Source organism: Odocoileus virginianus, chromosome 26 (assembly GCF_023699985.2).
Source record: "Odocoileus virginianus isolate 20LAN1187 ecotype Illinois chromosome 26, Ovbor_1.2, whole genome shotgun sequence".
Taxonomy (NCBI): domain Eukaryota; kingdom Metazoa; phylum Chordata; class Mammalia; order Artiodactyla; family Cervidae; genus Odocoileus; species Odocoileus virginianus.
The window spans coordinates 46,227,547-46,248,240 of NC_069699.1; the positions used below are offsets into that span (position 1 = coordinate 46,227,547).

The window sequence follows — 20,694 nt, forward strand, 5'->3', positions numbered from 1 at the left end:
GTGGTGGCTTGTCTTGTTGCAGAGCACGGGCTCTAGAGCATGGGCTTCAGCAGTTGTAACATGCGGGCTTAGATATCCAGTGGCATATGGAATCTTCTTGAACCACGGATCAAACCTGTGTCCCCTGCATTGGCAAGTGGATTCTTAACCAGTAGACCACCAGGGAAGTCCTTGATGGTTTGAAAGTGGGGTTCCCTTTCTGCTTGCATCCAGCGGCCACACTGCGCCGACCATGCTTGGGCAGGGGCATTTGGTGGAACCATCACGTCTCTGAGTGCCCCCAAGGAATTAGTGGATGAGCTACAGAAGCCTGCAGGTGTGAGCACTGGCAGGCAGCCATACCTGAGTGTGTCCTGGCTGGGAGCCCTTGGGAACCACTGAGTGCAGCCCAAAGAGGGAAGAGAACAAACACATCGATGGGGCTTGAGGAGGTGGGGATGGCCTCCTGTCACAGAAGGATATTGCCAGGGCCAGGGCCAGCTCTGCTGATTCAAGTGGAGGCACAGCTGGGTCAACGGGGCTCAGGAGGACAGGTCCTTCCCAACCTAGTGTGAAAGATCCTGTTCATCTTGCAAGGTCACCTTGGAATCCCTCCTCCTCTTCCAAGAAGTCTTCCTGCCTGCTAGCATTTCGGACCTGCCTTTCTCAGGGTTGCCTGAGTCTCCCTGTGGTTTGCCTTCATTAAGCCCTTGCTAAGTACCAAGTCCTGCCCTTAGGGTGTTATACATGCTTTGAGTCTTTAGACCATCCCGGCCAGGTGGGTATCATATCACTCATTGTATGGATGAAGAAACAAAGTTCTCAGAGAGGCACAGTGACTTCTCTACACGATCTGCAATACTGGATGCCAAAGTTGACACTCCTTATGCCCATGCCAGACCATTCTTCCTGGCCATAGCCCTAGGCCCCTGAATATGCCACTCAAAAGTTGTCCTTATGTTGAGACTTCCCTGGCAGCTCTGTGGTTAAGACTGCACTTCCAATGCAGGGGGCGCAGGTGCAATCCCTGGTCGGGGAGCTAAGATCACACATGCCGTGCAGTCAGAAAAAAGACAGTCTTTATGTTAACACCTCCAGTGCCCTCCCAATGGTCAGGCTCTGTGTGGGGCCCTAAGAGGGTGACAGGGACAACGGAGGCTTGGGTCCTAGCTTGGGTGCAGGTGTTTTTCTGAACCCAAGGCAGAGGTTGCTACATGTTTGTGTGGCAAGGGCAGGGGAAAGGAGAGTGGGGACTGGGGTGGGGAAGCCTGTCTAGTTGAGGGGAGGTCCAGGAAGTCTTCCTGGTGTAAGTGGTATTGATGGGTTCCTAAACATTCTGGATTCAAGTGGTGAAGATGAGAGAGTTTCAGGCAGAAGGAATTCCAGGGAAAAAACTCTAAGAAAGCCAAGAGCCCTCCAACCCACTAGCTTATAGAGCCGCAAAAGGATGATGGGAGGGAGGCTGAAGGTGGGCAGGTTGAAATGGGGAATCTTGCTGCCCCAGGTGTCCTGGACATTCCTGATAGACTTCTGCATCCCTCAGGACTTGCTTGGAACATTATTCAGTTCAGTTCTGTCACTCAGTTGTGTCCAACTCTTTGCAGCCCCATGGACTGTAACACAGTGAAGCTTCCCCTGTCCTTCACCATCTCCCAGAGCTTGCTCAATGGACTCAAGTCCATTGAGTTGGTGATGCCATCTAACCATCTTGTCCTCTGTCATCCCCTTCTCCTTCTACCTTCAATGTTTCCCAGCATCAGAGTCTTCTCCAGTGAGTCAGCTCTTCGTATCATGTGGCCAAAGTATTGGAGCTTCAGCTTCAGCCGCCGTCCTTCCAATGAATATTCAGGGTTGGTTTCCTCTAGGATTGTTTGGTTTGATATCTTTGCAATCCAAGGGACTCTCAAGATTCTTCTCCAGCACCATATAGTAGGTTTTCCATAAAGACCTCTCAATCTCTTCTGGTCTGCTAAGCTGGCTTCCCCCTCAGCCCACGTGTAGAACCAGCACCTGCCAGGCCCCCTGCCACTCTCTGCTGGCTGCAGCTTCACTTGTCCCTGCTACCCCTCCTCTTTCAGCACAGGCACCTCTGGCCCCAGGCTTTTGCTGCCAAACCCGCCAACGTTCTTGCCCCAAAGGTTCCCCTGTTCCCTGCAAAGTCTTGATTTTTCTTCCCATGATCTTAACCTGTGGCCGCAGGCAGCCACCAGGAGACTGAGGATGTTGTGAGCCTCATAAGTTGGAGTGTGGAAACTCTTACTACCGTTTCCTCTAATTACCTCCCCTCCTTATTTGTCTTCCTTTAACGGCCTGTCAACCAAAATCTCCCGCCTTTCCCTCGGCACCAGCGGCCTCAATTAGTGGCACATCTGTGGAGGTTGGAACTGAAATGCCCAACTACCAGTGCCCACTTGCTACCCCCAGCCTGTGCACAGGTACCTGATGACCTGGGTACTCTTTGGGGATAGTGCTGCCATCCTGGTGTCAAAGGGCAGGGACGCTGTCCCCAACATTTCTCACTCTGCCCCTGCAGAACTGGCCTTGGGAAGGGGCCCACCTAACCCCAGAGGGCACTCAGGAGAGGTGATCACCAGGAGGGGTGATGCCTTTTGTGCCAGTTCCCTAGGGCCATGATCCAGGCATTTATCCAGACAACAGATGGGAGAGGATACCATGGGCCAGCCCTTCCCTAGGCACGGGGGAGATAGAGATGCTAGAGACAGCTATCAGTAGGAAGGGCTGGGAGGAGGCTGGTTAGGTTAGCTCAAGCTCCTTGACTCTTCTGTGAGGCACAGCCCCCCTCACCCCACCATTCTGTCCAGCAGAAAGGACTGCCCTGCCCAGAGGTGGGGGTGAGGACATCTGGTACAATCAGATATCTGGCTTGTCCTTCACAGAACTGGCCTGGCTTGGCCGCCCAGAGTCCACTATATCCTTCCTGTTCCCCAGCCTCTGGGCCTATCAGCAGTTTGGGGCTCAGTGCACCGTTATGCGAGGCGCTGGAATCAATGCCTTCCTTTGGTAACACGTTTAGGACCTATGGCAAGCCCCAGTCTGGCCCTTGAAGACTTACACAAATCAGGGAAGAAGAGACTCCAAAGCTGTCTCCCCGGCTTGTGAGGGTAGGCGGGGGTGGGGGAGCCCAGACAGGAATAAGGAGCCAAGTAAAGGTTGTCCTGGGTTAGAGTTAGGGTTATGGGCTTCCTAAGTGGCTCACACTGTAATGAATCTGTCTGCAATGCAGGAGACCCGGGTTCGATCCCTGGGTTGGGAAGATTCCCTGGAAAGGGAATGGCTACCCACTCCAGTATTCTTGCCTGGAGAATTCCATGGACAGAGGAGCCTGGTGAGCTACAGTCCACGGGGTTGCAAAGAGTCAGACATGACTGAGCAACTAACACACACACATAAAGGTCATCCTGAGCCCTATTTGCTTGCTGCTCTCGGGGTGAGAGGGGAAGCTCTGCCCTCTTCAGTTCAGGGGTTACCACACTTCCCCCTCAACTACAAATCCTCTTTAGGCTGACTCGTAAGTAGGTGATGGGAGACTCGACTCACCCAGCTATGATAAAGCAGGGGCTCTTGCTCAGGGGGTTACTGACCCGCAGTCCTAATACTAGGCACAGAATCAGTGGGCAGTTACTGCTTAGGGGGTCTTTCCCTGTTCCCAGCTGGCAGGGAGCATTCTCTCATCCTGTCTGGGCCAGGGGCAGAGCAGGGTCCCAGGGTAACTTCAGAGGAATCTCAGGGATGCTATATCCCAATCACGAGTGTTTCAGTTTACCAAGTAACTCATTCCCATTCTCACTTCATCCTGGAGGGGGGGTTGGGCACTCACACAAGCCTTCAGAAGGGAGGAGACTGAGGCTCTGAGAGGCCCACAAGCTGCAGAGTCAGGACTGACACCAGCCCAGCCTGCTCCCGGCAGCAGGGAAGAGCCAGGAGCCTCCAGGACAGAAGTGACTGGACTGTGCAGGGGTGAGCTTACTGGCACTGGAGAAGTTTAAATAGAGGCTGTGTAAGCCTTGAGGGCTGGGACTCGGGGCTGTACTGCATACAGTGCCCATTTAGCCCAGGGAAGTGAAATGAGCGGCTGCATAGGGCTGTGTATCTTGCCATTCCCAGCCTCGCATAACGGTGCAATTGGAACTGGTTCCCATTCAGGATTTTTTCTTTCTCTCAGGACCTGGGGACCTAATCCCCCCAAAGAGGACTCTTGAAGGTAGTTGGAGCCCCTGGCCGTGTGAGTTCAGCTCCGCTGCCCTCTACAGCGGTCTCTGCTGAAGCCTGCCATTCCACCATTAAACCTGTGACTCCAGACCTTGAGCCTGTTGAAGGTCGAGCCCCCAGAAGGGTCACACACGCGCCTGCCGGGGACTCTTGCCGCGAGTGCGGCGGAGAGGAGCATCGCAGTCTGAGGCTTGCGGCAGGGCGCACATCGGGAACTCGGACCTCGGCTGGGGCGCGGGACGCGCGCGCCCGGGCTCGGCTCGGCCCCGCGGGCCAGCAGGGCCGGCTCAGGGCGGCGCGGGGACGAGGGGCGCGCGGGCACCGGCGGGCGCGTGGCCGCGGCGGGGGCGCGCGGGGGCGGGCCGGCCGGGGAGGGACGGGGGAGGGCGGCGCCGGCAGGTTGGCGGCGGCCGCTATTTGAGCGCGGGTCCGGGACCCGGCGCTCAGAGCGCTTGGAGCCGGCGCAGCGGAGAGATCGCAGCGCGCACCCCGCAGAGGTGCTGCGGCTCGGGCAGCCCTGGAGGCCCGGCGCGAAGAAGGCGGAGGACGAGGAGAGGCGATTGTCGCCCGCCGCCCGTCACCCCCCCATACACACCCAACCCGCCGCCGCCCCCCCTCCCCGCGGCGCCGCATCTTGAATGGAAACATGGCGGTGCGGGCTCGGACCTGCGGCGCCTCTCGGCCCGACCCGGCGCAGAAGGCGCTCCCTTGGCCCAGCCGCGGCTCCCGGCTCGGCCCCGGCGCCCGGCGCCCGGCGACCGGTCCCCCGCGCCCGCTGGCGCTGCTCCTGCCGCCGCTGCTGCTTCTCCCGCTGCTCGCCGCCCCTGGCGCCTCAGCCTACAGCTTTCCTCAGCAGCACACGTAAGTGGCCTCGGCCCGCCGCGGGACCCCGGCCGAGCCCGGAGCCCCACTTCGCACCCACCCCCCGCTCCCCGGCCCGCGCCCTACTCCGGGGCGGGGGCGCCTAATCGTGCCGCCCGCTGCGCCCGGGGGCGGCGACCCCAAGCCGAGAGGGCGGGCAGCCGGGGTCCCGGAGCTTCTGTCTGCGTCGCGAAACTTCCCAGCGGTGCCCCTTCTCCCTCCCATCCCCCAAACCGCGCAGAAGGAGATCTCATTGGGGGGGGGGGGTGGTCCGAGCTCGCCAGCTGATTGCTTTGCAGCTGTCGGGGTGACAGGGGAGAACTGGGGTTGCGTGAGGGAGCGGCCAGAGACCCCCTGCCCGGCGGAGTTGGAGCCCCGCGTCTGGCTCAGGCTTCCTCCCAGGTCGGAAGCTGGCGCTTTAGATCCAGAGGTGGGGGACCCCTCCACACCCGTCTTCGCTGGCCTTTTTCCTTTGAGAAGCAGGGCTGGATGCAGAGTGCGGGCACCGTACTGTGTGGCCAGTGCCACACAAGGGGTCAGTGTCCCTCCTGCCAGCCCGTCCCCCACTACACCTCGGGGAAAGGTCCCCTGGAGGTGACGATGCCAGAGTGGAGGCAGAGGGTGAATGACAGGGAGGCCCCCCCCCCCCCCCGCCTGCTGATGCTGCCAGCAAGGTAATAGCATCTCGTGGCCCTGCCAGCTTCTGCTGGTCCTCCGTGGTCCTGAGCCTTCTCTCCCTTCCCGAGAGCCTGGCAACTCGGGCATCCTCCTCTGGGCCAGCTTGGCCAGATGTGTCTGGGGTTGGGAATGGATATTCAGTGCATGTGGCCTTTAGGACAGCAGCTGTCTGTGGGCACCGTGATCCAGCCTTATGTCAGTGCCTAGACACCCCTGTTGCTTTGGGGTACGGTGACCACCTTGCTGTCTGTTACGTGTCTCTGGGTCCAAGGAACCACCTGTCCCTGGACTCCTGCACCCAGGAGTTTGGGGAAATGAGTAACCGGGCTGCTTAGTGCTGGGAGGGAGGGCAGGGTCTGGCCTCAGGGAAAGGGCAAGACTGGTTCTGCGTCATTAGATCAGTTCTGCCCAAGGGTAGGGGCGCCTGCTTTTGCGTACTCTGGCTTGCAGGCTCTCCCAGATGAGGAAAAGCAAAACTCAGGAAAGGCTTTGCCCGAGTCTCTCTCTGTCTTGTCATTTCTCTCCTTGCACAGCCTGGCTGTGCTCAGGCGGGTGATCAGTAGGCAAATTACAGGTGCTGCACGGACGTGTCCTCTGTCAGCCGTCTGGATTTTTCGTGTGTGTATGTGGGGTGTGCTCAGGTAGAAGAGAATCATATGGAAGTTCAGGGTTTGTGGGTGCGTTATTGTCTTTCATTTGCTGTGACGAAAATGGACTTCAGCCCCAATGTTTAAAAAGAACGAAAGCGTTATTTTTTTGTTGCTCTTCTTTCTTCCCCTCAAAGCCAAGACACAGCTGTTCCCCCCCACCCCCTGGGCTGATATGTAGCTCTTTGAGTGAAGGTTTAAGTAGATGTCTCTTTTCACCTCTTCCCACCTTGCTCCCTCTCCTTGTGACCTGCAGTGGGTTAGATGGTTGCTGGGCCTGTGTTTTACACCTGTGAGACCCTGACCGGAGCGGACACCTGTCCCTCTGTCCCCAGTCAGAAGATGGGGAGGCGGGTGTGATGAAAGCGGCACGCTTCCAGCTGGACGCTCGTCTCTTGTCGATATAGTTGGAGCTTATTTGAAGGTTTGGGACGTGTCTTGCAAACCGTAACTAGAGAATGAGTGGAGTGGGCTGGGGGCTGTGCGGCTCTGAGGGTCCAGGGGGCGGGGACTATTGGTGCCACGACACGCAGCGCTGGCAGTGACAGCCAGCGCCCTTCAGCTGCCCTGATCCCACAGATGCTGACGCCCACTGATCCTTGGAGGGAGGAAGGGGAGGGGGTTGAGTGAGTCCCTCCCCCAGCCCCCTGCATGCCTGGGCTTAGTTGGAGTTGGGACTTTTGTTGAGCTGACAGGAAAGGCTGAGGCTGCTGCCCTGGGGCTGCTCCGGCGGGTGGCCTCGGTGAACTCTCCCGGGTTAGCATGGCCCGGCTAGGATACGACTTCCATACAGGTGCAGGTGGCTTTCTATGCTGGACAGTGGGACCCTCTGCCTCACGGCCCTAGGGTGACAGCCCCTCCGTGGAGAGGGCCCTTGACGCAAAAGTCATTTCCTCATTAGTGTCTGGCAGCGTGACAGGGCCCAGCTTTGCAAGCTGCTGGGTTTTAAGCAAACGTGGGTTTGGGTCTGTGGTTGCTTTGGCGACATGGGTCTCTGCCCACCCGGCAGAGCAGACCCCGGCTGCTGCTGGATGGAGGAGAGCAGAGGAGTTACCCCTGGACGGAGGGCAGGGCTTTGATTTGCCGGGGAGGTGCCCGATCACCTTCCCTGGACCTGGATCCGGTTTTCAAACAAGGCCAAGGCCATGTGTGCTTAAGTGCATGTGTGTGTATGCATGCCCACGTGTGTCGGGGCTGAGGTGGGGCACACGGAGTCGGAGCACACGTGGCCCGTTTCACCTGCTTCCTCCTGTTCCCCGTTTGCTGCTGGCCGGGGGGCAGCCCTCACCGCTTGGCCTCTCCAGGGTCTTTTCCCTTCCCAGTTCTGTCAGCCTCCTTCCCCCTCCCCTGCCCCCTCCTTTGGTCTCCCATGTCTTCTCCCAACCCCTCCCCACACTTCCTCGCCCATCCCTCTGATCTCTCTGTGGCCACCCTGCCCTGCCCACCTCTTTTGTCACCTCTGTCGGACTGCTGTCCCCTGTTCTCTGGCATTCCTGGCTTTCTCTGTCTCCTGTTCCGTGAGGTCCGGGCTGAGCCACTGACTGCACCCTCTTAGTCCCACTCCTTCCCAGTGATGGTGCTGGCCCGCACCTCCCTTCCTCTAGGGGTAGGTGGGTGGGTGGGGAGCAGAAAGGATCCCGAGAGGTCTGGGTCCCCCAGCAGATTAATGACAGCCGGGTACATGTTCCTTTACCCGAGTCCCCACGATGGGGCATGCGTCAGTCTAGCTACGGTTAATGGTGGGTGACGTGTGTCTGTCTGGGCCTCCGAGCCCACGTCTTCACCTCCCTGTGGCTCCTCCTGTTAGAGGAAGGCAACATCACACATCTGGGTCCCCTGTTTCCCCAACAACCTGCCAACGGCTTTTGCAGGAAGGAGGAGGGGGCGAGGCTTCGCGATCTGCTGCCACTCCCAGTGGCTCACATCTCGCCTAGTGCTCTCGATTGGGGTGGAGGGACCCTTGGCTGTGGTCCACCCCCAGGACTCACCTTTATTGGGCCAGCTCTGCCAGGCTGAGCCCTGAGACGAGAGTAGCCTGTTTGAAGATGAGCCCCCTCCTACTGTGCAGGTGAATCTCCCTCCCGAGTCTCTGGCACACCGGTGGTTCCAAGGAGAGACGGACTCACAAGTGGAGTGAACCCTCGGGGCCACCTTCTCCCCCCCCACCCTCCCCACCCCTGCGGTGTGTAGGGCTCAGCCAGCTCTCTGGAGGAGGCAGTTTGGGGCATGGTGGGTGTCAGGTGTGGGTCCCGAAGGCGCAAGCTTTGGTCTCTAGAGCTGCCCTTCTCCACTGGAGTGACCTTGCCTCTGTTTCCCCAAATAAGATAATAGAGAATCTGCGTAAGAGGCTAGTGGTGAGAATTAATGGGAGAGGGTATCACCTCTGGCAGGCAGGAAGTGTTCTGGCATCGGTGGGAGTCTTGGCAGCTGTTGATAACATTAACATCTACCCCTGATGCTACAGCATGCTGGGCCCCCACCCACCAATCTTTCCACGTTGTTCCCATGGGCTGAGCACCTCCCTGTCTCTCTGCTTTGTTATGCTGTCCCCTCATCACTGCCTGCTTTTCTCAGGGGTTTAGATCCTTCCTCCAGGTTCTCACACCCACACTCTCTGGAGGCCTCTGGGTTGTGCCACTAGCTCAGGCTGTACCCACCTACCAGAGATATCATCTGTGAGGAAGAGCACTGGGCTGCCTCCCTCATTCCCTGAAGCCCACCTTGACTAAAGAGGGGAATGTCACCAGGCCAATGGTGGCCTCCCCTCACTGAGCCTGGGCCAAGTCCCTTACCCACATTACATCCTTGACCTCAGACCCCATGGTCATGCCCCTCCTGCGGATGGGGAGACTGAGACTCAGAAAGATGGAAGAACCTGCCCAAAGCCCCATAAGGACCAGGGCAGGGAGAGAACTAATCTGTCAGGCACTTAGCTGTCCTGCCAGGATGCTGGGCACACCTGGGCAGTGGGCCCAGGAAGTTGGGATGGAGATGCAAAACTTGGGTATTTGGGAGAAAATGAAGAGGCCTAAGACACATGATAAGACACATGAAGCACACCTAGGCTCCCAGCTGAAACCTCTCCTGCTCTGTCCCTTTGTTCTCTTCTGGGTCTCAGGCAACCCTGAGGGGGCCTTCCAGGGCCCAAGGCCACCCTGCCAGCCCAGTGCTCAAGGCCCCTGTGCCTACCTCCACCCCCTCCCACTTGTACAAGGGAGATCATGGAGTGACCCCCTCCCCCGCCCCCAGCCAGTGCAGGATTTTCCTTTTCCGAGGCTTTGAGTCACATGCCGAGTCACATGCCAGGCATGCCTGTCGTGAAGGGATAGGTGAGAGGGACTTCATCTCAAGACTCTTGAGATGCCATCTCCCTCTCCAGGTTCTAGTATGGTTCCAGAGAGAAAGGTCAGGGGTGAACGGGATGGGGATTGTTCATGGAAACCTGAGGCTGGGTTCTCTAGGGCCACGGCAGTTTTTTCAAGCCTGAGGGGACTTCAGAGGACTTGGACCTTAATAGATGCTTGCATTTTCATGCTCTGTGAACATGTGAAGCCTGGGGGGGGGGGGGGAGCGGGGAGCCAGGATTCTATCTGCTAAGAAACTGTTCAAGGGGCAGCTGGAGGTTTTTTGGGAGTCAAAGCTGGCAGGCATGTGGCATGCGCCCACCCTTGGAGGATGGTGCTGTTTGTGGGTTAGGAGTGGTCTCTTTCTTTCTCTTTCCCCTTCCAGCACCCACCCACCTTGCCCAGTTCCATCCTCATGGGCTTCCAGATTTAAGATCTGCCTCGGGAACAGGTGACCTCTGTCCTTAAGTGAAGGCTCAGGGCCTTTGGTCTGAGGAGGGAGACCAGGGCCTGGGGTGCTCTAAAGACGAGGGTGGGGGGACCTTCCCATTGCTGGCTGCATCCCTTCAACCAATGGGGCAGCCTCTCTTCATGTCAGGTTGCTTTTTTTTTCCTGGTGCCTACTGTCTAAACAAGAAGCTACAGAATCAATATTCGTATTCCCAGAGGGAGGTGTATGTGTGGTTTTTACTTTTTTCCCTTTCCCTCCCTCTCTTGTCCTGTGTAACCCGAAGAGCCTCGTGAGCTGCCTGTGGCTAAGGGGAGGATGGAGGAGTTGGCGGTGCAGGTGGCCATGTGGATGGAGCTGCCCCTGGGGGGCTTACATGGGACTCCAGGATGCTGTCGCTTAGGTCCACACCGGCAGGACCTGGGACAGCGCTCAGCCAAGCCCTGCGCGGGCACTGTGGGATTCAGGCAGTTGGTTTAGTGTCCCTGGCCTAGGTCCTGCTTATGGATCACCTAGTTCCCCTTCCTCCTCATCTAGGCCCCCTCTTCCTGGGGCTAGTCCAGCCTGCTGGACCCCTGGCCACTGCTGGTGCTGATGACTGAGCCTGTGAAGGATCTGGCCTTACAGAGCAGGAAACCCTGTGTACCTGGGTTTATGTGGAGGGAAATCTTCAACATGGGGAGCCTGAGGATCCCCACCTTGGGTTGGCCTGGTCCTGGGGACCTCTGTCAAAGGCAGTCCCAACCTAGTTCTCTCAGCTGTCAGCTTACATTGTGGTGACCTTGGACAGTCTCATCCACACCCCGGGCCTCAGTTTCCTCTCTTCCACGGCTCTTCTGAGTCTGACATTGGCAGTGCCTTAAGAAGACAGGTCCAGGATCTTTCTGCTCCTCTGCATACTCTGCTCCAGCTGTCGGGGGAGGCCTGACCCGGGCCCAGCTGAGCCCCACCTCCCCAGTGTGAGGAGCCCGCGCCTCCCATACTGGCCTCTGGTCACACCTTGGGTGTCTGAAAGCTGCTTCTCAGACTGACCCACTTTGAGCTGTGATCAGCCTAATTGTTTAGCTGAGAGGGAGGGGCCCCGGAAATCTTTCCCGCTGATTATTAACCATCTCTCCCTACCTTGGAAATGACTCATGAAACAAAGGGGAAAGAGGTGGGTAAGAAGCGGGAGAAGTCACCCCCTCTGTCTCTCTTTCCTGATCCCCTTTAGACCCTGGGCACCTTGTTCCTGCCTGGGTGCCTTCCTTCCCTGCTGGACGAATCTTTCTGAACGATTCCCCCCAGACACACACAGAAGCTCTGCCACGCCTCTCACCAGCTGTGTAATCTTGGGAGGTTCCCCAGCCTCTCTGGGTCTTGGGCCTCGTTTGTAAAATCAGGTTCCCTTGATTGTGCTGCCTCATTGGGTGGGTTGGGGTGTGAAAGGTCGTGAGGGGTGAATGAGCAAGGACAGGGGATTCTTACTGGATCTCTGAGGGTTCTCAGTCCAGCTGGGCCCATACTCCAAGTGCTAGGCACCTGTCCCATTGCTCATAGCGCCTGCCACCCAGCCAGGCCCTGAGACTCCATTGTGGTTTCTGGGTGCTTTCTCCTGTGCTCGGCCCTTGCCGTGGCCTGTGTGCACATGTAAGCTTAGGTATGGAAGTGTCTATATATTTGTGCTTTTATGTGTGTTTGTGCACATTTGTTGGTTATGTTCATGTGTGTGCACACTTATGAGAGTGACCATTTGTATATGAAGATGTGCTTGTGTGGGTGCATGTGAATGTGTGCCCGTGTGTGTGCTTCATGCACACATGCAGGTTGTGTGTACATGCACGTGCATGAGTGTACACAGGTGTTGGTGTGTGCACGTGTGTGCGCCTGTGAATGTGAATGTGGGTGTGTGCTTCTGTGTGAGTGTGCATAGGTATGTGTGGTTTATCTCTGCACCCAGAATGCACTCCCAGTGCCCACCTTCTGCGCCCGCCTTTGAGGTTAATGCCAGGACTCCACTGGGCAAATGCTGGCAGTGGGAAATAAAGCGGCTTGGTTGTCAGGACCAGTGTTTTGTAAACTTTTATGTCAAGAACAGCCTGAGTTAAGGCTGAGCTGGGAAGTTTGATCATCTACCAACTGGCTCGCTGACAGTCTGCAAAGGCAACACACAGAAGCTGCATCCTTGTAATTCAAATTTTTGCAAATCGAATGGTTATTTAGATGCACCACAGGACTTGGGACTCTGAGAAGCTTGGTGAGTCCTTTGTGAAGCGAAGCATCTTTGCTAACAGCCCTTCCCAGGTGGAATCTGGATGGGGGCGGTGGGGAGCACGGGAGGTCGTAGCTTAGGCAGAGTGGAAACCTTCGCTGTGTGACCTTGGCCTGGCGTGTTTTTCTCTAGGAGTGGGTGCTGCTCACTTGCACATTGAAGGGAGGGAGACTGGCCTCCCGTGAAGCATCTGCTGTGAGTTTGGGGTTCTCGCTCCTAGCAAGACATTTGTACAGTCAGCTGCAGGCATGATTCGGGTATAAAAGCTTCGACTTGATGATGCCCGCATGTTCCTCTATTTGGGATGCCTCCAGCAAAGCTCTTCTTTTCAAGGATGAATTTTTGCCTACTGGGTCTTTGTAAGCAAGGCTGTCTGGGTGTCCTGTGCTGGGTGCTGGCCCTTGGGCTATGTGGGCCCTGAGCTGATGGGTTGTGATGTCTAAGAGAACTGCAAGTTTTGCTTTTCTGGCATTCTGAAAGCCTGTATATTGTCAGTGCTCGGACGCCCCAACAGCCTAGGTATCTTGGGAGGCTTCTGCAGAGGGCTGGGACGCCTATAGTGCCTGTGAGGGTAGGGAGCCTGGCACGACCATCTCTTTGGACAGATAGGGACTGTGCCTGGGTCCCTGATTTGGGAAGGAATATCCCAGCCACAGAAGCCCCTGGGAACCTAGATGCCTCCATTGTACAGAGAGGGAAATTGACATCTGAGTACCAGGAAGGAGCCTTAAGGCCCCACATTTCCACTGGCTACACACAGTCTGTGGGCAGGGCCCAGGCTCCCACCTGGGGCTCAATGCAGGCTGCCCAAAGGGTGCCCCCCATTCAGCCATCCTTGCACCAAGATGTACAACTGATTCTCTTAAATAAAAACATCCCTGACATGAGATGCAGGAGCGATTTGAGGCCTCCTTGGCAAACCCCATGGAGCAAGGTACCTGTGGTGTGTGACTCCAGCTCCTGGTGTTTCTCTGGGGCAGACCTTGTTGGTGCCCTTGTGCCATCTTAGAGGCAGCGAGGCTTTCAGAGGACCCTTGGGAAGGACACCTTGTTGCCAAGTGGGCATGAATGGGCTGGGGTGTTCCAGAGACGGGTAGAGACCCCTGACTCTGCTGCGGGTTTCCAGCCTGATGTGGCTGATGTGGCATTTTAGCCTTGATAAGTTCCCTGCTCAATGCATGTTCTCCTCCCTCCCGCGTCGCCTGAAATGCTACATTTGAAGCCTTAAAGGTCAGGCCTGGTGCTGCCACTGGTTCCAACAAACAACAAAACAACCTACCTCAGCCCTGCCCCCAACTTTTATTGGAAAAGAGAAGTGAGCTGGCAGAACAGGCTTCCATGCAGGGGGCTCTCCCAGATGGGCATTTCTCCTTTCTCCCTGTGAGCAGAGGCTGGGGTGGGCATGGGGAGAACCCAGGCGTCTTCCCTTCCTTTCCTAGACCTGCCGGGCATGCTCTAGTGTCTTTCACTGAGGGTGAGCTGTGACCTTGAACCCCAGAAGCTTGCTGTGAGCGGAGCTCCGCTTCTCACCTCGCATTTGGGGACCTTCCTGGGCTGGCTCTGGTCTCTGGCCACTAGCTCTTTGACTAGACTCCAGCCAGGCCAAGCCACTTGCAGGTCCTAGTAGGAACTCTGGCCTCTCCGCCTCCTGGCTATGTCCCTATTTTAGACTGGCCTGCTCAGCCTGAGTATTGAGCCAAGAAGCCTTCCAGGTCATTGCTCCTACTCCTTGTGGGCCTCTTCTCCAACCCTGTGACTCCCCCAACTCCCAGCTCTGTGCTCACTTTGTAGGGGCCTTCCAGGAGTAGGCATTGAGCTAACTACTAACCCTTCAAAAGCTGGGTCCAAGGAATGGCTGCTAGGAAAAGAGGCTGCTTCTGAGCACACCTTGGCAATCCTAGCATATTAATTTTTTTCATCATGGTTAGGCCCTCTGACAGGGAACCCATAGGTGGGTTCGGATGGGTTGTCATCAAGGACCAAGCCTTCACCTGCACTCTGCCTGGCTGGCCTTACTTTTGGTGTGGCTGTCTGTCCTTGACTGACTTCCCTCATGGCAATAAGATGGCTGCCACAGCTCCAGGCATCACATGTACCAGACATTAGGGGTAAAACAGGAGATGTTTCCTTTGAGTTCCTCTGAAAAGAAGGTTGGGAAACCTAAACCAGAAGCCCCTAGCCAAATTCCCCTCACACCTCATTGGCTAGCACTGGGTCACGTGTGCACTCTAAACCAATCACCAACAATCAGGAAGGTACACTGTGATTGGCTCAGGATAATCAGGATTTACCCTTGAGTTAAGGATGGGGTCACCTTGGGGCTGGAGGCAGCAGAGATACTTGCAGACTTGGGTTTTGTTAGTGAGAAGAGGGGTAGTGATAGAACATGGGGAAGCAGGATCTGTTTCAGGGTCAGACAAGAGGACTGACAAGAGGAAGAAGGAAAGGAGAGGAAGGGAGAGTGTTCATGTTTGAGGAAACATTTGTAAAGGAAGTAATTTTAACCACATCATCAATCACTGTGATCTGAGCCCCAGGTGCTGTATTTCACATATGCTAACAAATGAAATCAATCCATTTTTAGTCCCATTTCACAGACAAGAAAAATTGAGGTTCAGCAAGGCTAAGTGATGCTGAAATCACACAGATGGTGAGTGGTGAAGGCAGGATTCACACCCCAGCGCTTGGGTCTGAGCACTCAGCCACTGCTGCACACAGTCCTTCTACAGTCCACTTCCTCCAGAGAGCCCCCAACACAGGACCCTCAGGGTACCCCACAGTCCTGCACTCTTCCGTCACTCCCGTCCCTCTGCCCTTTTTGTCTCAGTTTCTTCCTACTCCACCCGAGCCCTGGCCCTCCCCAGCTTACTGTGGGAATCTGGACAAGCCACCTGCCCTCCTCCTCCCAGCCTCAGCATTCCCAGGACCCTCTAGAGTGATGCATTCTTCTGCAACTGATGACGGCGCTCTCCTGCCACCCCATCTGCAGAGCTGCCACCTCTGTCCTACCCTTTAAGCTGGTGCTAGGAAGACCATGGCCGAGGGGGCTGCTTCTGATCGGCATAGTGACAGGCCCAGGAGGGGATCTCTGCCCTCAGGATGCACAGCACTAGGGCAGCAGCGTTCTCCTTCCATGGAGGGTTAACAAGCACTTCTTATGAACTGAACATGGAGTAAGCCTGAGAGAGGTTGGGTGGGCTGCCCAGGGCCCTGCCAGCCCCAAGCTGGACCCCACCTATGATCTGGCTGGCCTCTGCCTGTCCCCTAGTGCTTGACTGGGAGTCGCTATTTCATGAAGCCTCCCCTGACTTCCCTGGGCAGGTCAGGGGCTTCCTAGGCCCCCCTGAAGTCTCCTCTATTCTTCTCCTGCAATAGACCTGCTGCCTCCCCTTCCCGGCTGTATGCCTGGAGGGGGCGGGGATCACGACCACCTGTCGTCGGCCAGAGCTTCAGGTTAGCACACACCAAGTGCTCACAAAATATTCACTGAACTGAGAGTCCAGCACAGGTGTCTACAGGTCCAGCTGCTTATGTCTCTTTAAGCTGGACCAGCTTTACAGGTTCTGGGACAGGCTCCCATGTGGCCCTGGATTGGTTATTGCGACAGGACAAAGGCCATCCCACGCACCTTCCTGTGGCTCTCTTACAAGGGATGCCCCAACTTGGGGACTGCCTCCTGGGGGAGAGAGATGCGGTGAGGTCCAGCACTCCATGGGCTGTGTTATTTAATTGGGTGGGATAGGGCCTGGGCTTCAGCATTTTTCAGAGCCACCGCAGATGAGCCAAGGGAGAAAGCCATGGCCTTAGGGGATAGGATGGTAAACACAGGAGCCCTCCCCCTGCCCTGCTCTGCCCGAAAGGAGACCTGAGGCTTCCAGAGGAAGGGGGTGGGGGCCAGTGTACTGGTTCTGGGGAGTCTCCTGGCCCTGGTACCTGTGGGTCCAGCTGTTCACAGGTGTTTGTACATGTGGAGTGTGCAGCCTGTTTCAGGGCGATCACCCAGCCACCTCAGCCGGCTGCCCTGTCCCTGACTGCCACTCTGTGTTGACAGAGTGTTCTCAGGCCTCATCTGCACTACTAACCGCTCCATGCCCCTCCCAGCAGGACCCGCCTCCTGATGGCCCAGCCCCACCTAAGTCCCCTCCCCAAACCTGAGCTGTCTGCTCACAGTGCATGGGAGAGACCGTCTGGGAGGAAGAAAGGGAAGTGAGGCCAAGTGATAACCACAGATGAGTGGTGCACTAGGAAGCATCCGAGGGGTGATGAGACGCAGCCCCTGGTGGGCTGGGGGAGGTGGGGTGGAGCTCCTGCTCTGGACTGGATTCTGGCAGGTCCTCTCAGGGTCCCCAGCCATTCCTAAGGCCTTGGGTGCCTCCGCCTCACCCCGAGTCAGGGCTCTGGGGGCCCCAGGGATAGTACCAGGACTCATCTGTCTCTGAGAACAAGTGCTGATGGGGAACAAGGACAAGGGGTGGGGGAGAGGCTTGCCCATGTGGATCCAGCCGCAGTTCTGCAAGCTCCAGGCAGGCCCCATCCATCTCATGCTGCTGAGCTCCCTGAGGCTGCTGCACCCCTGTGCGCTGCCTCATAGGAGCCCGTGACCAGGGCCCCACCTGCCTCATGCCCTGCGGCCCCGCATTCCCTGGCACAGAGTGGCTTGGAAGGGGTGGCGGGGAACAATCCCAGAGGCCATTAAGCTGAGTGATTTACATGGTTTCCGAGCCAGCGCTGGGGGAAATATATTTCACAGGTGATTTCCAGACTGCTGGCGTATGCAGGAGGCCATTACTCTAAAACGCAGAAGGGTGGGGACATCACGGAGCCGTCTAGAGGGACCCAGAGCCGTGGGCTTTGTTGGCCTCACCGCACCATCTGCTTGCGGCTTGCTAGAAAGTGTGGTCCAGGGGATGGGGGTCGAGGAGGGGAGGAGCTGGAAGTCATAAAGAGAGCCCCATATGTGACTGTGAGTCATTTCGTTCCTCAGTTTTCTAATCTCTAAAATGGATCCTATTTTCTATATTTTATGACTGTGAGCACGTGTGCATGCATATTCAGTCACTCAGTTGCATGGCTCCTCTGTCCACGGGATTTGCCAGGTGAGAACACTGGAACAGGTTCCCGTTTCCTTCTCCAGGGGATCTTCCCAACCGGGGATTGAACCTGGGTCTTCCTGCATTGGCAGGCAGATTCTTTACCACTGAGCCATCTGGGAAGCCATGATTGTGAGCATAGAGCAGGTCAAATGCCAGGGCAGAGGTGATCACAGGTCAGTGCAGGGGCGCCGCATGGCTGTTGGACAGCCCATGGGTTTGGTCCTGCCTGAGACTCCTCCTCGGTTCCTCCTCTTCCAGACGGTGCCTCCCCCGCTGCGGGCACATTTGTTCCCTCCACAGACACTCACCACAACCTGCCGTTCATTCATTCTCTCCACGCGCGTGAGCATCTGCCGTGCACCAGGCACTGACAAGGACAGGCAGACCACAGTCGGGAGGTGATGTAGACAGAGGACATGCTCTGTTGGAAGGTGACAGATGCCATGGAGAAGGGACAGGATAAATTTGGGAGAGGGGTTAACTAGAGGGGACAGGTCAGAGTGGGCCTCACTGAAACATGAGGAAAACCTGGAAGGACAGGAGAGTGGAAGCCACATGAGTATCTGGGAGGAGAGTGTTCCAAGCAGAGGAATGGCCAGTGCAAAGGCCCTGAGGTGGGGTGTGGTTGAGCAGGAGGAGAATGGGAGGAGGGCAGGTCGGAGGGCAGGTCAGAGGCCAGCAGGGACCCAGACAGTCTGGGCCATTAAATTAGCATGACTTTGAACTGGGCGCCCCTGGAGAGATGTGGGCAGAGGAGCACCAGGGTGGGGGCCGTGGTGGTGGTGAGACTACCGCTGGTCTGGGTATGAGAAAGGACAAGGGGTGTCAGGAGATGTCAGGCGATTGGCTTGAGCAGCTGGAAGGACGGTTTTCACCAGGTAAGCTGGAGGAGGCTGGGGAAGAGTCAGTCCAGGGGCCAGCAGGTATTGGACACTGAATTTGAGATGTGGACTAGGGGTCCAAATGGAGAGGTGTCAAAGCTGGATATGCGTGTGTGCCTCTGGAGAGGGCCTGGAGGGGCTGAGCCTCCCAGGCTGGGTGCCGAGGACCGAGCGGAGAGCCCTGCTCTTTGAACCCTTAGTTTACCTTCTGCTGACTGTGGCCACTCTCCTCCTCTCCCCGCTGTCGGGAGCTCTCCATCCTTCACCATCCATCACATGGAGGCGCTCACCATGTCCTTGAGGACGGAGTGCTGCAGGCATCAGTGTGGGAGCAGCCTGCTTGGTGCCCGTGGTCAGTCTGTGGTGATCATAGGGCATCATCCCGTGCCGAGCTCACCGCTGAGCCTTCCTTGCACGTGCTGCACCCTCTGAACTGTCCTGCTGCTCTGCAATGCCGCCTTTACCTGCCAGAGCCCTAGGTGGGTCAGACCCCTTGCTGTGCATTCCACACCCCCACCGGACTCCTCCTCCCTCCATGTACTGAGTCTGGATCAGATCAGATGCCTTCTCTGGTTGAATTCCAAGGTCCAGCCTGCATTGAATTCCAAGGTCCAGCCTACATCTCTCCTGCTCACCACTGTGTCCCTTCCCCATGTCCAACCTGGAGCCTGGCTTAGTAACTGTATACATGAATGAAAGAATGAATAAACGGGGAGTGAGGGAGCTAGTAGGGGTTTGTAGAAGGTTGGAAACATCTCTAGAGTATTTTGTCTGTGATAAGCCCTGTTGAGTTGGCCCACCTGCTACTCGTCAAGCCAGTTCTGGGGACAGCACAGGCTCACCGGGCTGTGGCTCCTCTTGGGGTGGCCACCATCCCGGGGCTTCTCAGGAGGAGGTGGGGCCGCTAGGGTGGCACCTGAAGGCTCCTACTCGCCTTGTCTCACAGAGGGAATTTACATTGCTTACAGATTCACCATAGAGTGTGGAGAGAAAAGGCAAACGAGCACTTGCATTTGATTTACAGGCAGCTTGGTTTGCACTGAGGAGCCCGGAGCTCACTAGTGAGGAGCAGATCCCAGAGGAAGTGGGCATCTCCCCTGTTGTGGGAGGGCTTGGAGGGAACTAGGGCTGTACGCTGCTGAGACGTCATTCCTACAGCAGGGTGGCTTTGTTGGGGTAAAAGAAAAGGCTCTCTGATTGCCCAGCTTTGGCTTGCTTGGCCCTGATTTGGAATGGACCCCTTCTCTACAGTGGAAAAGGTCATGAATGAGGAGTGGCCCTTAGCTGCACCCTATTTCCTAAGTTTTGGCCACTGAAGCCCACTTTGGGATTAAGAAAGCTGGATCACATAGGAACAGAGCCTGGGCTCTGGAGCCACCCTTTGCATGGCTCAAATTCTGGTTGGGCACAGACTGCCTGTGTGGCCTTGGTCATTGTCCATGAAGTGGGCTTGAACCAGTTAGCACCTAGCCAGGGGTGCTGTGAGACTTCGGTGAGCTCACACATGGAGCCCCCAGCATACGATAGGTGCTTTGCATCATCAGTTCTTTCCTCGGTGCTCTGCCTATTGAAATTAGAAGCCTTTTTCCTGCCCTGCCCTCCAGCCTCTCCCTGACTGTAGAGAGAGGTGGATGGGGTGGGCTGGGGTGGGGTTGGGGGGGGGCGGGTACCAGTCTGGTGATGGGAGGATGTTCAGGGAAATGTATCCCCAAGCATTTCCAGAAGACTCTTCTTTGCTGTCCTGCAAGGGAGGTTCTTCAGGGAGCTTGGTGAGGGGAACCAGACTGCAGCCCCAACCTAAAGCAAGGGTCAGTAAAGTGGAATAAGGATTATGGGTTTGAGAGGTGGGTGGAGAGAAATCCAGGAAGACTTCCCACCAGAGGTGACTTGGCCAGGTAGAGGAGGCACAAAACCAGAGAACAAAGCTGGCCATGATGAGTTAAGTTCTTTTCTGGTCTTGGCTCCACCTCTTTTGCACTTGCGTGTCCTATGAGGCCCTGCCAGCTTCCATGGGGTGGGGGTGAGGGGGTGAAATTTCTTCCCTGAGAAGGAATAGAAGACTGTGAGAGGGGTTTCTATCCTCCTCAAGGCAGGAGGCCATGTCCAGGACATAAATGGAAGACGGCTATTTGTGGCTCAGAGAGGATTTGACTCATGCTGGAGGGTGGGGAGGAGGTACATGAGGGGAGATGGGATGTGTGAATCACAGAATCCAACCAGAGTGGTTGATGATACGTGGACAGGGCCTCTCTTGCACCTCCAATCAGGCTTCAGCTACTGGT

At 56.6% G+C, this 20,694-nt stretch overlaps 1 protein-coding gene across 8 annotated transcripts in view; it reads left to right on the plus strand.

The window, feature by feature from the left end:
* The first annotated feature begins 4,582 nt into the window (after positions 1–4,582).
* The window catches only part of CACNA2D2 (calcium voltage-gated channel auxiliary subunit alpha2delta 2), a 141,776-nt gene continuing 125,664 nt past the window's right edge, over positions 4,583–20,694 (plus strand). For all 8 annotated transcript variants that reach the window (XM_070456027.1, XM_070456025.1, XM_070456028.1 and 5 more), the window contains exon 1: positions 4,583–5,070. In XM_070456027.1, the coding sequence (XP_070312128.1) occupies positions 4,856–5,070 (215 nt within the window). In that variant the 5' untranslated portion in view covers positions 4,583–4,855. The remainder of the gene's footprint in view (positions 5,071–20,694) is intronic.